The 17090-nt window shown below is 39.0% G+C and overlaps 1 protein-coding gene across 1 annotated transcript in view; it reads left to right on the plus strand.

The window, feature by feature from the left end:
• The first annotated feature begins 4495 nt into the window (after nucleotides 1-4495).
• Nucleotides 4496-17090, plus strand: part of PTPRD (protein tyrosine phosphatase receptor type D) — a 366160-nt gene continuing 353565 nt past the window's right edge. The window contains exon 1 of the mRNA XM_031934008.1: nucleotides 4496-4665. Within this exon, the coding sequence (XP_031789868.1) occupies nucleotides 4602-4665 (64 nt within the window). The 5' untranslated portion in view covers nucleotides 4496-4601. The remainder of the gene's footprint in view (nucleotides 4666-17090) is intronic.

The following is a 17090-nucleotide window of genomic DNA, read 5'->3' on the forward strand; positions in this document are numbered from 1 at the left end:
TCTGAGGGACTAGGCCCCAGTTTGTCTTTTTTTAAAGAAAATTTTAATACAGTATTTAGAAACAAATATCAACAATATAGAAAGCTGAAAAAAATAGTACAAATCCTTTAACATTCATATTGGTTTGAATATAAATATACTTATTACAGAAAAGTGTTACAGTGGAAAGTTGAAGAAAAAGAGTTGGATAGGTGTCAGCTTATGTGAATGCTTGAAACCGTGATTTGTTAAGGCTTTTAGGCAAGTGCACTCTTTGTTGTTCCGTTTCAAATTATATTACATGCATCGTATTGCCCTCTGAACTGTTAGTTTCTCCAACCACCCATGTACATACATACAAAAGCAAATATTTAGTTAATTGGAAATCTGCAAAATTATTGTTTCATAAGATCTTTGTGGTATGAGAAATAAGAAACCAGAGAGTTTTAAATTTTTTGAAATTTTATTTTAAATTCATATACATGGTTGAGTTCTATCTGCATGTCCCTGCTGATGAAAGAGAACCGGGTGCAGTGGCTCACATCTATAATCCCAGCACTTTGGGAGGCCCAGTTGGGTGGATCATGAGGTGAGGAGTTCAAGACCAGCTTGACCAACATGGTGAAACCCTGCCTCTACTAAAAATACAAAAATTAGCCAGGCGTGGTGGTGCATGCCTGTAATCCCAGCTACTCAGGAGGCTGAGGCAGGAGAATCGCTTGAACGGAGGAGGTGGAGGTAGCAGTGAGCTGAGATTGTGCCACTGTACTCCAGCCTGCATGACAGAGAATGAGACTCCATCTCAAGAAAGAAGAAGCAAAATGTATGAAAATCAAAGGGTTGACTTCTACTGAGGCTTTTGGACAAATACTGAATAATGTGTGATGTAAGTAGGGTAAAACATGGTACTTTTCATATCACTGAACCTCCTTGCTCTTTTTTTTTTTTTTTTTTTTTTTTAGAGTACTTAGCAACCCTTACTATAGATTAATGGAAACTACTTATAATATTCTTTTATCCTCTTTATTTTTGGTTTAATTATTTTCTTAAGAATCCATTTTCAATTTTTGTACCTAAATTTAAATTCCACCTTACTGATAGGCAGCCAGCATTCCCTTTTGGCAATGTTGCTGTGTAATAAACAAGATAAGGAATGGAGATTAGCTGGAATGAACATTTAGAATAGATTTTATCTTCACACCTCTGATCTCCTTTGGGCACAACGCATTTAAGTATAAATATGTATGTTTATAGCTGCATTCATTTCTAGAGTGCTAGATCCTATCACTGTTGCAAGTCCAGGAGTAACAGTTGAAGGTTCATTTGAAAAAATTTGGTCTTCTTATGCACTTCAGCTGAGTAGGAGGAAAAGCCAAATCACTTCTTCCCTGAGCGAGCATTCATAGGTCTCCATCTCTGTGATCACACGGAGTCATTATGTAGCAGTTGGCTCTGATACGCTTGCACAGACACAAATTGAGTCCGACAGGACTGATGTCTTCTGGACTCTGCTGTCATTTGAAATGCTGGCATGAGGATGGGAGCAGTGAAAGCGGGAGGAGGGGGATGGGGAGGGGAGAGCTGATTCCTTTAGCACTTTTCCTAGGAACTTTTGAGATTTTTAACATTTGATAGTTGTGAACTGCTTGAGAAGTTGTTTTTCAGAGGAGATTGATAACAATAGCTGATTTGGAACAGCTTGCTAACTTCTGGATTCAAGAAATTTTCCAATGTACAACTTGCTTCTTCGTGTCACCCACTGTTTTTTTTTGTTGTTGTTTTGTTTTGTTTTGTTTTAAAAAAAGAGGCTAATAGAAGATTCCTCTCTTTCTTTTTAGTTTTATCTTTCCTGCATTCAAACTGCTCATGAATAGTAATAAAAAATAATATCTTAAAAAAAAGTTTTGTTCTCACGCTGAAGCTCAGTTTCAGAAAAGACATACTATGGCATCTGTATTACAATTCTTTTTAAAGTACAAGTTATTTTAGTGGATTAGGTTATTTCTGGATATCTCTAGTATTTCCTGTCAAAAATTTTGTATATGTTTCAAATATTTCAGTATAAAAAAATTAAAGGTATGCAGTTTCATTTTGAAAATGAATACTGATAGTCATTTTCAATTTTTTTCTGCAGTGATAGGGGATGCAATAGGATGTGATCTACTCTCTCTTTTTAAATTTTTCATTAAGAGTGTACTCTGTATAAGAGTCTGTGCTAGATTTATTGAGGGTTCTATAGGTACAATTATTTAACACGTGAAGAATCATACTTCAAATGATTGCTTGGAGCCAGTCAGTCATTGCCTTCCTTCTTAATTCCTACCAGGACCACGATTATTCTTAAATCCTGTATCACTTCTCACCTGGAACTCTTGCTGTGGCCTAGTAGCGTTCTCTAAATCATTGGTGGTCTAGTTGTCAGTTAATCTTTCCAAAGCCTAGTTTCATGTTGTTCCTCTGCTCTAAAACATTTAATAGCTCTTTTTGTAGTTTGCTGAGTAAAGGCCATTTGACTTAGATCACCATCCAAGGCTCTCTGTGACCTATTTTTTTTTAAGCCTGAATCTTTTTTTTTTTTTTTTTTTTTTTTGAGACGAAGTCTCACTTGTCACCCAGGCTGGAATGCAGTGGCAGGACCTTGGCTCACCAAAACCTCCGTCTCCTGGGTTCAAGTGATTCTCCTTCCTCAGCATCCCGAGTTGCTGGAATTACAGGTGTGCACCACCATGCCCGGCTAATGTTTTTTGTATTTTTAGTAGAGATGGAGTTTCACCGTGTTGGCCAGGCTGGTCTTGAACTCCTAGCCTCAAGTGATCCTCCTGTCTCGGCTTCCCAAAGTGCTGGAATTACAGGCGTGAGCCATCATGCCTGACTCTGAACCATTTTCTTTTGCTTCATCTTCTGGTTTTCCTAATAGAAGATAGTTTCCTATGACTTCAACCAGAAGGTTCTCAAAGTGTGGTCTCTGGACTGGCAACATCAGCATCTCCCAGGAACATGTAGAAATGCAAATTTATGCAAATTTATGACTCAGGCCTGTAATTCTAGCACTTTGGGAGGCCTGGAGTGGTGGCTCATCCCTGTGATCCTAGCACTTTGGGAGGCTGAGGCAGGCAGATCACTCGAGGCTAGGAGTTTGAGACCAGCCTGGCCAACATGGTGAAACCTTGTCTCTACTAAAAGTACAAAAATTAGCCAGGCATGATGGTGGGCACCTGTAATTCCAGCTACTTGGGAGGCTGAGACAGGAGAATCACTTGAACCGGGGAAGCAGTGTTTTCAGTGAGCCGTGATTGTACCACCGCACTACAACCTGGGTGACAGAGTGAGACTGTCTCAACAACAGCAAAAAAGCAAACTGTTGAATTATTGGATCCCCACCACAGACCTACTGACCCACAAACTGTGACGGTGGTACTCACCCATCTGTTCTAAGAAGCCTTCCAGGGGACCCGAGGCATGCTGACCTTTGGGAGGCCCTGTTCCAACCAAACCAGGAAACTCAGGTTTTCCAAAGTTCCTTTCCCACTGCCCTGCCTTTGCATAGAATTCCTGGAATGCCTTTTCGTCATCTTGTTAAAATCCTGCTTAAACGTCAAGGCCTAGTTTGAGACACTATTTCCATGATGTCAATCTTGATCGTATCTTTTACAGCATTATCTGGTTTTCCTTCCTGGAACTAATCACTTATTAAATTGTACTAGTCATCTGGTATACCTGCTTTATTTTCCCTACTAATCTGGAAACAAAAATAATAGAACCTGACCCATCTTTCTACCTTGAGACTCCTTGTGCTGTCACTCTTGATGCCTTGCACACAGTAGGTGCTCTAAAAATAGTTTGTGACTTCTTGATTTTACGGAGAAGATTGAGGAAATTAAACCATTGCCCAGGAGGCATATAAAAATCCTGTTAAATGAAAGAGGCTCATGCTAACTATTGTTTTGACTTATTGATGCCAAACTAGATTTGAACGTTGATGTGCCTTCAGGGAAGAAGCCAAATATGCTTGTGTAAAAAATTCTAACCTCTGCTATTTACCTGGAGAAGTTGAATTAGCCCTGTCATTTCACCTGATGCCAAGAAAGCAGCTTCCATTATTGTGTCAGTAATAGACTTTTATCCTGCACGGAGGAACTTCTCTTAAATCTTTCTCATAGCACTGGTGTGCTTCTTTCCACTGATGTATTTACGTAATGTTTCATAAGAAGTGGCAGTTCTTTTTCAGGTTCTTTGCCCGAAAGGTGGCATAAGCAAAGAATGAAATTCAAGGTGGTTGGGCCTAAAATTGGGAATGCGAGAGCTCCCATATAACACAAACCCAGATATTCTAAGACTCCTACATTTTACAAACCAAGTTATTTCCTTCCTAATACAAAGCATGACAATTACAGTTTATTGTGTATTGTCAATGGATTGTGTCTGTCATGGTGATTGTGATGGAACTGGGAGGAAGGAGTAAGAAATCTAAACATCTTTGTGTTTTCTTCCTTTTCTTTTCTCTGCCTCCCCCTTTCAGGCTCTGAAAGTGTTCCAGCTGAAATTTCAGATTGGACAGACTTGCTGCGGCTCCGGAGGCAGTGATTCCAAGCTGCTCGTGCGCGCTGCTGCCAAGCTGCAGGATGGTGCACGTAGCCAGGCTGCTGCTGCTGCTCCTCACTTTCTTCCTCCGCACGGATGCTGAGAGTAAGCCATTCTCCCCTTCTCTAGGGGGCTGTGACCATAATGAGTGGTTTTGTTTGCCGTTGGCACCAGGCTCAGGGCCTCTGAATACATTTCCTTTGGAAGTAAATCCTGAGACACTGTGGGATCCTCCTTGGCTACCAGCCAGCCTTTGAAAGAGATTATTGACGTGACTTCCTCACCATTTCCTCTCCCTTTTAATACCCCTTTTCTTGTGCATCTAACTGCTCCTCCTGTTTGTTTTCTTTATACCTCTTATCAGCCTGGTAGCAAAGATACAAGACCAAGAATATAACTCAAACTGAGGTTAACCAGTTGGTGGTGCCAATAAGTAAACATTGTTCAGACCCACTCAAAATTTCTTTATTTTTGTGGATCGTTCCTTGTTTAGAAAAATACACAATGTCACATTGAGCCTAATTAAACTTCCAAGCCCCTTGTAGCTGTCATAGCAGCTGTTCTAATGTACTGTTTCCGACAGCTGTCGTCGAGTACAGTATTCAAACAAATCAAGCAGAACTGACAACTTTGTGACTGGATGAAGGGTCTGGAAGTATGAGGAGAATTCTGTGAACTAGAGACACCAAAGTTTGGATTAATGAACTCAATTTATGAAACTGCTATTGTGGTCAGTTAGCTTGACAATTAATGAGAAGATAACGTCTCCTTCCTAATTAGGAAATCATTAGGTCTACCTTGTTTTCATGCGTTTCTTTTCCCATCTGTCCCGTGGCTTTTTGGAAGAGAAAGTACTGGAGAAAGGCTTGTCTCGGCCTTGTACTTCCTGACGTGTGCGGTTCCTCGGTAGTGGTTTAGTTCATACATGAGTTGGCCATTCTCTTTGGGAATCCCCTAGTACCAGCAAAATGTGTAACATCTGTAATCATTAACGTTTCTCTCCACTGACTATTTCAGTGAGATTAAATTTGATTCATGTTAAGAATGTTTCCAACACAGGGATCCTGTGTCATCTTGGCCCCTTCCTATTAATTGCATTTTGACAAGAAATCCCTAACGAGCCACCAATTGCTTCATTGAAATAGGAGCTCTATTTTCTAAAGAGGTATTTTGAAAAGTGAAAGGAATAACATTAATAATAAGATACATATGTAACATGCATGTTTTAAGCACAACATTCTCTGGTTAATAATGTATATAGTTTCCTAATTAGCACTTGGGAGTGTCAATTTAAGGTGAAGCCAAGGAATTTCGATTCCAATGCCAGCAAATAATTAACTGGGAAAAGACCCAAATGTAAGACGTTCTTGTTATTTTAAAGCCTTTTATGTCAAAGCTTATTTTAAAGGTGAAATCTAAATTTAGTTTACTAAAGAGAAATTGAGACTATGGTTTTATTATTTTTGTTTGGCTAGAGTGCAAAAGTAAGTTGTTTCACCATTGTTAATTTTTGGCAGAAGTCCATTTAGACCCTGGGAGCCTACTTTAATGTCAGATCATAGCTACAGGGTTTCTTAAAGTTACTAGATAAAATTATTGTATGTCCATGAAGTTACCTCTAGATATAATTATTGTATGTCCATGAAGTTACCTTTCCAGATAAGCAAAAACATTCTTCTACTGAGCAGTGATGCCTTTGCTTAATTCTCTGGTGAAAAGTGGCAGACAGATGTGGGGTTGAGAAAAGAAGACTTTTAAAATTATGTTTGAAAAAACAATCTTTTCTGCAGATAACCGTCTACTGGTTTTCTTCTCCGTCTTCCTCTTTCTTCTTCATCACACTTCTTACGCTGTGTAATCTTCTTACAAAAGAAATCACAAAGGCCCTTGTTAGCAATTTTTAGTTAAGATATTTATCATGCTATATGTTTTGTGATATGAGCTTTCAACCTTAAGATGTCACTTGAAAAAGAATCTACTCCCTCTCACCCTTCCCATTATAGCTAAAAAGAGGAAACAGGCTTCAACTTTGCCAAATCAATTTTGATTAGCTTTGTCCTTGTCTAATCAGCCTCCATGTCGTATATTTTCCTTTTCACAGATTCATTTGGCACTCTTGAATAGCATGTGCATTCTGAAAGTTATTGACGAAAGAGGAAAATGTAACCGTATCTTTTAAGGTACATTTTAAAAGAAAAAGGAATATCCACTTGCCATCTACCGGAGGGTATTTGTGGTTTGTGAAAACACATGGTAGAGTTGGAGATATTTCAGTCACTAAAAATGTTTAAAAACAATTGGTAAAATAGGATCCAGATTATAACTTATCAAATACTGTCATTACCTTTTCTTCAAACACTCAAAGATAAAGTTATAAGTAACACTAAAGAAAAATTTGATTTATTCACTATCGTATAAAGATAATATTTTTCAGGCTTTTATTGCCTGGGTCACTGATGTATTTCCTTATGTCTTCATTAGCACATCTGGCCTTCTTTATTTTCTCTTTTACCTAACTGTGTTTTGTACTGATCCAGAGGATCAAGAGTTATTAACAGTAGCTTGTCAGGGCCATTTTGGAACTCTGAAATAATTTTTTCAAATGTTTGTCCTCCTTTGAAAAAGAAGACTCTATGGGGGTGGGAATGGAAAGAAGCCACTCTAGTTTGCCATGTTAATTGAATGTGCCCAACTCACTCTCTTTGGAAATGATTAACTCCAAAAAGCCTGGGAGTCAGGGTTATAATCTGCTGTATAGAACGTCATAGCAAAGTACTGGGTGTGATGTTGCATTAAGGAGGAGAGCTCTTATGAGCCTTGGTTCAAACCTAGGTTGGAAAATTGTGATAATATCCCTCAGCAGAAAATTACAGTCTTTGCCATTGCCAGTTTAAAATGCTGTATATATCTATCCACTATTATTTTAAAAAGCTAGACGTGTGTTTGTATCTGATTTCTGTTCATTCCGGTGTCTTGAATGGCCCAGATGATTTTGCTTGTTGTTTCTTGAATGCATGTCTGGACAGTAGGCCTGTGATCTCAGGGAGAGGCATGTGTGACTTCTGTTCGAGCAGCACGAGTAGCTCTTCTTCAGGGCTGGCCAGCCAGTTTTGTGGTTTAGGTAGTGCTTCGAGAACCATTCAACTGTAACATGCATGCAAATTAAAGATTCATGTAGATTATAGTAATGTAATCCTCAGGTGAATGTTTTTCTTCTGGAGGAGTTTTCATAATAGCTTCTGTTAGTTTGCAATTTACCAGTCTTTAGAAAAGAGGAACTAAATACAGACCAAGAACCGGCTGTTAGCATCTTCTTTGTCAGACCAGTTTCACTCTAACGAAATCATTTGTAGCATACTGTTACATTCTAGACCTGAGTTTATGCTGTGGTCATTATAATTAGACCTGAGTGTTTACTTGATCTCAGAAATAAAACTTTTTAAAAATTATAGAGACACACTGTTGATAATTTACTTCCTCAGATGGTTTAGTTCATCCATTTACTTGTTGCTTTTTGTCATTGTTCCACTTTAGATTGTGAATACTTCCTCATTCTCCTTCCTTATTGTTAAAGAGGCTTGCTGTAGTCACTATATGCTTGCAATATATCTGTCCTTTATGGAAGCAGTGAGTCCCTCCTCAACCCCCTTTGGTATTATATCACTGTAGCCCATGGAATTTCTTTATTTCTTTGACATTAGAGCATAGACTGACATCTGTGTTGTAAGGTAATCATTTGTTACCTTAAGTATTTCCTGATGGGCAGCATAGAGTAATGGTTTAGAGTGTGAATTCCGAGGCCATAGTCTGCTTTTGAAGTCTGGCTGTCATTTGGTAAATCATGCTCTTAGCCTCAGTTTCCCATCTTTGTCATTTTGATCAATCGTGCTCTTTGCTTCAGTTTTCCTATTTTTAAAATGTGGATGAAGGTGATGGTCATGACATAATACTCCTGGGTTTTGCGAGGATTTACTGAGTTAAAATAAAACTCATACATCAGTAGATACCACAAGGGAGGTGTTTCATGCATGTTAGCTATTATTATATCATTATTCAACAAGATTTAGCAAACATTTTTATTGAGCACATGTGTGAAGCACTGTGCTAATTTTTTTTTTTTTATTTGACCTGGAGATTATCAAAATTTGGATGGTGGATAAGCCAGGTTTTCTTGTAGCAAGTTAAAGTCTCCAGCTTGCTTCTCTGCAAAGTCTTATATGTAGGAGTTCTTACAAACCCTTGCTTCCGGGCATTAAATTGAAGATCAAGAGGGGAAATATAAAGCATATCTGCTTTAGTCAAGTGGTTAAAAAAAAGCTTCTTAGAATTACACATTTAAAATTAATTTGGCTTGGGTAGAATGGATAGTAGAAGGTGTTTCCTCTGTTTGTACGGTTGCCTCTTATATACATTTTATTGAGCAGCTCACAGGAAGGAACTATAGAGATTTACTGTAGGTAAACACAGTAATACAGCGCCTCTTCAGAAAGCTGAAGGTAGGGGGTGAGCTTGTTGAGAAAGAGAGTGAGTGGCCATTGATATAACCAGGAATTATCTTGCAGGAAAAAATTAAAAAAAAAATTTTTTTTTGAGACGGTCTCACTCTGTTGCCCACGCTACTTTGCAATGGTGTGATCTCGGCTCACTGCAACTTTCGCCTCCTGGGTTCAAGCGATTCTCCTGCCTCAGCCTTCCTAGTAGCTGGGATTACAGGCATGTGCCACCATGCCTGGCTATTTTTTCTGTATTTTTAGTAGAGATGGGGTTTCTCCATATTGGTCAGGATGGTCTCAAACTCGCAACCTCAGTTGATCTGTGCGCCTCAGCCTCCCAAAGTGCTGGGATTAGAGGCATGAGCCACCACGCCCGGTCCCCAAAATGTTCTTAAGTTAGATTAGGGTGATGGTACTGAGTATAAACATAATATACGAAATACCATTGAATTGTATGCTTTAAATGGGAAAACTGTATGATATTTGAATTATACCTCACTAAAGTTGTTAAAACAAGGGAAAAAAATAGCCAGTTGTGGTGGCACATACATGTAGTCCTAGCTACTTGGGAGGTTGAAGAGAGAGGACTGCTTCAGCCCAGTTTAAGGCTGTAGCGACCTAGGATGACATCACTGCACTGCAGCCTGTGTGACAGAGAGAGACCCTGTCTCAAAACAAACAAACACACCTAAACCAAAACAAAAAGCAATTTCTGCTTACCCTAGTTCTTTGGTTAGAGTCCCTTTAGTATATGTAACCTTAAAGTAACCTGTATGTTTACATGATAAACATGTAACCATGTTTATCAATGCCTTCTAAATTAATAGAGGTGTGGCGAAATTACTCCCTCTTCCTTCCTCCCCTCACTTTAAAGTAGCTAAATTAGCAACACCCAGCTGTCTGCAGCAAGGAAAGTATTCCAGCTATTTTACCGATCCTATAGCCTCATTGTGGAGTTTCTGTGGCTTTTTGAATTAATTGCTTCCAGAGGAGCTGTAGCTACCTAGTAAGATTAAGAATATGTCACAAAATCAACACATGTGTACACTTCAAAGCATTTTTTATTGAGTGTAGTAGGACTTGCTTTTTTAAACAGTTCCAAAGTATGACCTGTTTGTTATCTCTATTTGGGAATAGGCCCTAAACTCTAAGGATGGAACAATATCAAAAGTATTTGTGAACTAATTCTTATTCTTTGTAATAGTCTGGTGGTATTTGAGTCTACTGTTGTGTGATCTCCTGGTTTTTTTTTTTTCCCCTTAACATTCTTAACTTCTTTCATGTTCCTCTCATTCAGTTACTATGTACCTGATCTATTGCTTTTTTTCTTTTCCCTTTCTTTTTTGAGACAGGGTCTGGCTCTACTGCCCAGGCTGGATTAGTGCAGTGGCACAATCTCTGCTCACTGCAATCTCCACTTCCTGGGCTCAAGTCATCCTCTCACCTCAGCTTCCTTAGTAGCTGGGACTATAGGCACGCACCACCATGCTTGGCTAATCTTTTTTTTTTTTTTTTGAGATGGAGTCTCACTCTGTCACCAAGACTGGGGTGTAGTGGCACCGTGTCGGCTCACTGCAACCTCCGTCTCCTGGGTTCAAGCAATTCTCCTGCTTCAGCCTCCAAGCAGCTGGGATTACAGGTGCCCACAACCACACCTAGCTAGTTTATATATATGTGTACATATATGCGCGCGCGCGCGCACACACACACACACACACACACACACACACACACACACACACACATACACATATATTTAGTAGAGACCGAGTTTCTCCATGTTGGCTAGTCTGGTCTCGAACTCCTGACTTCAGGTGATCCACCTGCCTCAGCCTCGCAAAGTGCTGGGATTATAGGCATGAGCCACCGTGCCTGGCCTTCTTGGCTCATTTTTGTATTTTTTTGTAGAGATGGGTTTTACCATCTTGCCCAGGCTGGTCTCGAACTCCTGAGCTCAAGTGTTCTGCCAGCCTCAGCTTCTCAAAGTGCTGGGATTATAGTCTTGAGCCAGCACACCCGGCTGTACCTGACCCATTTCAAGTAACCTTGACTTGGTTGGTAGCCCCATCCCCTCCTGCCCACATAGATGTGTTTCTTGTTAATTCAGAAACTCCAAGCCAGCCTCTGTTTTGAAGCGAAGAATTAAAGGTAAAAGTCCTGTGATTGGATGGAGATGCCCCTTTAGAACCAGTTCTTTAACCTGTAATTTAATATTTTCTTTTTTCTTCAGTTTGCTTTAGCTTCACTTATTTCTTCACCAAATGTACGTGTGAATGTGTGTGTGTTTGTGTCTGTTATATGGAAAGCTCTGTGTGAAGTGGTTGGAATATAAAAATTTTAAACAATGTGGACCTATACCAGCCTGTAATCTATCTTCAGAATTCATAGCTAGTGTTTAGGATGCTCTCAAGCAGTCTTCTCAGACTTTCTCTCCAGGCAGTAAGTAATGCATAAGTAATGCATAAAGAATGTGGACCCTGTAGTAGAGTGCTTGTGTTCAAATCCTGCCTCTGCCGTATAATTACTCCGACCACGGGCAGGGTACAAATCTCTATGTGTCTCTCATCTGTAAAATGAAGATAAATATAGCACACACTTGATATAGGTATCATAAGGACTAAGGAAATAACTATTTGTAAAGCATTTTGAATAATAGGATTAAATATTCACTAAATGTTATTAGTTGCTATCATGCCTTTTTTTTCTCATTAGCTTGTATCATTTCCAAATTAGAAGCATCTATGTTTAGATCTCTGGCATTTATTCTCCCATGAACTTCACAATTTGAGCAGAGTCTTTTAAAAATGTCAGTATGTATATTTACATACATTTATGATTTCAAAGGACATTGACTGATGGGTTCATTCATGTCTTTCATTTATAAATGTTTATTGGACACATTTCCTGTGCCAAGCATTGAGTTAACTACTGAGGATAAAATGTGGAGAGAAAATATGATCCTTGACCCTGAAAAGCTTAAACTCTAGTTGCATAGCCAAATATTTCACAGTAATTTTTAAAATTTACATTTTCTAACAGTAACAAGTATAAGGGAAGAAAAGAGGCAGCCAAGTGGCTCATCTGTTCTGAAAAGTAATACACAGCTTTCCTGAGGGAGTGATTTAGTTTTTCTATTTTGAAATAATTTTATGCTTAAAAGACATTACAAAAATCATCCAAGAATTTCCCGTGTAGCTTTCATTCAGTTTTCCTAATATTAACATATTACATAATCACAGTACATTATCAAAACCAGGAAGTTAACTTCTGCACAATACTGTTAACTATACGTGTTATTTGGATTTTTCCAGTTTTTACATGCACTTATTTTTAGCTATTATTATTTATTTTGGAGACAGGGTCTCACTCTCTTATCCAGGCTGGAGTGCAGTGATGCGATCTCTGCTCACTGCAGCGTCTGCCTCCTGGGCTTGGGTGATCCTCCCACTTCAGCATCACTAGTAGCTGGGATTACTGGCACATGCCATCACATCCAGCTAATTTTTATATTTGTTTTAGAGACAGGGTTTCCTCAAGTTGCCCAGGCTGGTCTCAGAATCCTGGGCTCAAGCTCTCCTCCCACCTTGGCCTCCCAAAGTACTGGAATTACAAGCATGATAAAAATAAGTACACCTGGCTAAGTGGTAGAGACTGGCTAAGACAAGGCTTCCTAAACCTTGTTCAAAGTCTTGGTTTTTATTCTATGAACTGCAGGAATTACTGAGTTATTTTTAAGCTGCTATAGGAAGACATTTACATTGTTAAAAATCAGTGAGGCTGCATGGTGGAAAAATGCTTGGAGGGAGGCCAGCCAGAGTGGCCTTGAGATCTGTTAAGGGGCTAGTTGGAAGTTACGGAGAAGATTTGGTACGAGGGACTAGGGTGACAGAGGTTAAGGAGGCTAGCCTGCTTGACATTTAAAAACATTTTTTTAAATTGACTTTTGTGAAGAAGGATTGTTCTAAAACTTGAACCACCAACAGATTGTTAAAATTTTGAGTGAAGGAGAAAACCAAGTTAAGAAGGGAGCTAAAGTGTATTCAATACCTTATAAGTAATCCTTTGTTTTTAACATGGCATTTTACAAATTCCCCCCAAATTTATCTTTACTCATTCTTGTAATTTCACTTTTTAATCGTGAAGTTCAGACAGTTTTATTTAAACTTACCTTTTTGTTAATATCTGTTAAAAATGTGGAATCCAGAATCCGTTTAAAACTAAGTGAAGTTCAGTGTCTCACTACAAAAGACATTACAATTTAGCTTTGTTCTCTCACAAAAGTTTTAAATTCACTGCACAATTAGTAATAGGTTTGCAAAAATCAGCGTAGTACTGTGGCAGTTATTTACAATCACTACAGTTACTAAATCTGACTTTAAGATCCACTAAGTACTTATATCTTCAGGTTAAAAAGTAGCACACAGTCTATTACTTTTAAGCTAAAAGTACACAAAGTATAACAAATCTACTAAACCAAGTATGTTTTCTTTCTTAGTTTTTTTGTGTGTGTGTGTGTTAAGACAAATATATAAAGAAACGTATACTTAAACCTTTTAAAGATGCTTATAAAGGAGGGAGAGAAAAATAAAATGCCATTGTTTGTCACTAAAAAACGTCATTTAAACCTTTAACCTACAGTGGTTTCAGGTTGATGCAAACTCCTCTAATATCTATATTTATCTTTTAAAACAAATTTAAGTAACATTTCATTTAAAAGTAATAATACTTTTCATTTAGCACATGACTACTGTGTGCCTCCAATAAGCCAGATCCAGATTCCTGTTACCACAGAATTTATATTCTAGTTGGGATGTTGTGGAGAAAAGAGAAGTACAGCAAGACATGGCTATGGGCAACAAGTCACTGAACAGTGTGACTTTGGAGAGTGATAAATGCTGCAAAGATCTTAAAACAGCACAATGTAATATGAGAGTAAAAGAGAATATGAAGGGGGAGGGTAGGACTCGCCTTCGTTTGTCATATGTCAAGGAAGGTGTTGCTTAGTGAGATACAACACTTGAGCCGAAGAATGGGAAGGGTCCAGCTATAAAAAAAATTGAGTTCAGAGTATCTAGGCAGATGGGGAGTGACTGTAAAGACCTTAATGCAAGGAGGAGCCTAGTGTGTTCAGAGGACAAAATAAGGTCCAGGAGACAGATCATGGGGCCCTGGAGGTCTTATAAAGAGTTTGTGTTGCTGGGCTAGGTATTAAGAATCTATGTAGGAAAACAGATATATTATTGGGACACCTATTTATGAAACTTGAGTTGGGTACTACTGTTCTCTACTAGAACAAAATGTATATATATTTTTCTACAAATAGTGCATTGAAAGTTTGGTACAACCTCCTGATCAAGTTATAAACTAACTGTCTAAACAGCTTAACTGAAATTTTCTTTGCACCGCCAATATAGACTTAGAACACCAAAGACTTTGGTAAATAAAAGCACAAATGTCTGCTTTTAGCTCGTTATCTCTGGCCAGTTTTTTTTTTTTTTTTTTTTTTTTAAAGCAGATGATAGTTTTACATTGGAAACCTGTGATTAAGTCTACACTTTTCTTCATCAATATCCATAGCTTCAAGATAGTGAAGGAGGGTACATTTGTAAAGTAAGGCTGTAATTGGAGGGTGATGGTCAACATAGAATTGCAGGGAAGAGAGGAACTTCAATAGGGCTTCTCCCTGTATGCTTCCATTTTGTCAAAATTACAGCAGTGGGATTCCTAGGTGATTTGTAGGTTGGAGTCCCTATATAGATTAAAGCTTTTAAATAAAATATTTCCTGGTAAACTTCTTCCATTTAAGGAAAAAAAAAAAAAAAACCCCTTTATTGTTTGTATGATTTAACATATTTGGATTTGTTTTAAGACCAATGGGAGTGTAAGGTAATACATAAAATGATATTAAACCATAACTTAAATGTTTTATCTAAAATAGTAGATGGTGTTAGTAACCAGATTTGCTTTAAATAATGGCTCCCTTGCCTACCAGGAGCAATTTCCTCAGTTCTCCTGGGAGGAGAATTGAGAATAGGTAGGAGAACTCTGACCCTTTGGCGATGCTCAGAGCTCTCACAGGTTCCTATGATGTTTAAATAAGATCTTGAATGTGAAGTCCTGTGAGGTTCAGTTTTCATTCCTTTCTGTCTCTACACACACACACACACGCGCGCGCGCACACACGCGCGCACACACACACGCACGCACACACACACGCACACACACGCGCACACACGCGCACACACGCGAGCACACACACACACATGGAGTAATAATATATGGAGAAATCAGCTGTTTTAACATTTTTGACCTATTGAGATGATTTTTCATATCAAGGAATTCTACTCAGGAAGGAGCTTACAGCCCAGTTGTGACAACCAAATGATCTGTCAACATTGAGAACTGTTCCCTGGGGGCAAAATCACCCAGTTGGGAAGTGCTGCTGTTGCTTGTGAAAGCTTTGGAACAGAAGGTTGGAGCAGAGGTTAGGAGAGATAGGCGCTGCCCTTCTAATTAATATGGGATTTAGAAGGGAGAAATTTTATTAGAAATGTGATAGACCTTTCACAAGCTCTTGAAATCAGCTGTGTGAATTGGGAAAGAGAAATCGTAGTTCTGTGTGTATCTGTAAAACCAGAAGCAGATTGCCTTATCACTTTATGTCTCGGTTTTTGTTGTCTGGAGTACTAGATAATAACTATAGGATTGCTCTAAAGATGAAAGCAGGTCAACCAATGTAAGGTGTTTAGTACTATGCCTGGCACGTTTGCTAAATAAACATTAGCGGTTATGATGATATTAACTATTTGATGATATATTACTTTTGTTAATATTTTATTTTCTATCAATAAAATGAATTTTATCTTATGCAGTGATTGTGATACCTCTCACTTGAATACTTGAATGATGATTTAAACACTTTATCTTCTTTTTTTTTTTTTAACGGAGTCTCAGTCGTCCAGACTGGAGTGCAGTGGCAGGATCCTGGCTCACTGCAACCTCTGGCTCCTGGGTTCAAGCGATTCTTGTGCCTCAGCCTCTCGAGTAACTAGAATTACAGGCGTGTGCCAACATGCCTGGCTAGTTTTTGTATTATTAGTAAGGACAGGATTTTGCCATGTAGGGGAAGCTAGTCTCGAACTCCTGATCTCAGGTGATCCCCCCGTCTCGGCTTCCCAAAGTGTTGGGATAACAGGCGTGAGCCACCACACCCAGTCAATTTAAACACTTTATCTTCTTAATCTCATTTGTTCTTGAAAATTCTAAGAGTAGGCAATGTAACTTTTATCCTCCTCACTTTTCAGATTAAAAAAAAAAAAAAAAAAATCCAAGGGTCAGAGTAGATGACCTGCCTAGAGCAGAAAGGTGAATAGGTGATGGGGAAGGACCTAGAACACACTCTCATGATTCCCTGTCCAGAGAAGGGGCAGAACAGCTGAACAGAGCTCAAAATGCACAGCGGCCAGAGGGCCCAAGCGATGCCATTGGCCATCAGGCCCAGAGTCACCCAGGTTCATTGTAATTCCTACGCCCCTCAATGATAGTCATCTTGAGGCCCTAGAGTCATGGAGGAAAGTTATGTCATAGTCACAACTTACATACTGTGTAAGAATTGAGAAGCACCGAATGGCTTTTGTCCGGCCGGGCACGGTGGCTCAAGCCTGTAATCCCAGCACTTTGGGAGGCCAAGACGGGCGGATCACGAGGTCAGGAGATCGAGACCAGCCTGGCTAACACAGTGAAACCCTGTCTCTACTAAAAATACAAAAACTAGCTGGGCAAGGTGGCGGGCGCCTGTAGTCTCAGCTACTCGGGAGGCTGAGGCAGGAGAATGGCATAAACCCGGGAGGCGGAGCTTGCAGTGAGCTGAGATCTGGCCACTGCACTCCAGTCCTGGCAACAGAGCAAGACTCCGCCTCAAAAAAAAAAAAAAAAAAAAAAAAAAAAGAATGGCTTTTGTCCAATTTCAATGAAAAAAAATCAATTTGGAAAAGTTTGATTTCTGTGTGACTAGTATTTCATTGTAAAATGATTTCC

This window comes from Piliocolobus tephrosceles, chromosome 14 (assembly GCF_002776525.5).
Source record: "Piliocolobus tephrosceles isolate RC106 chromosome 14, ASM277652v3, whole genome shotgun sequence".
NCBI lineage: Eukaryota > Metazoa > Chordata > Mammalia > Primates > Cercopithecidae > Piliocolobus > Piliocolobus tephrosceles.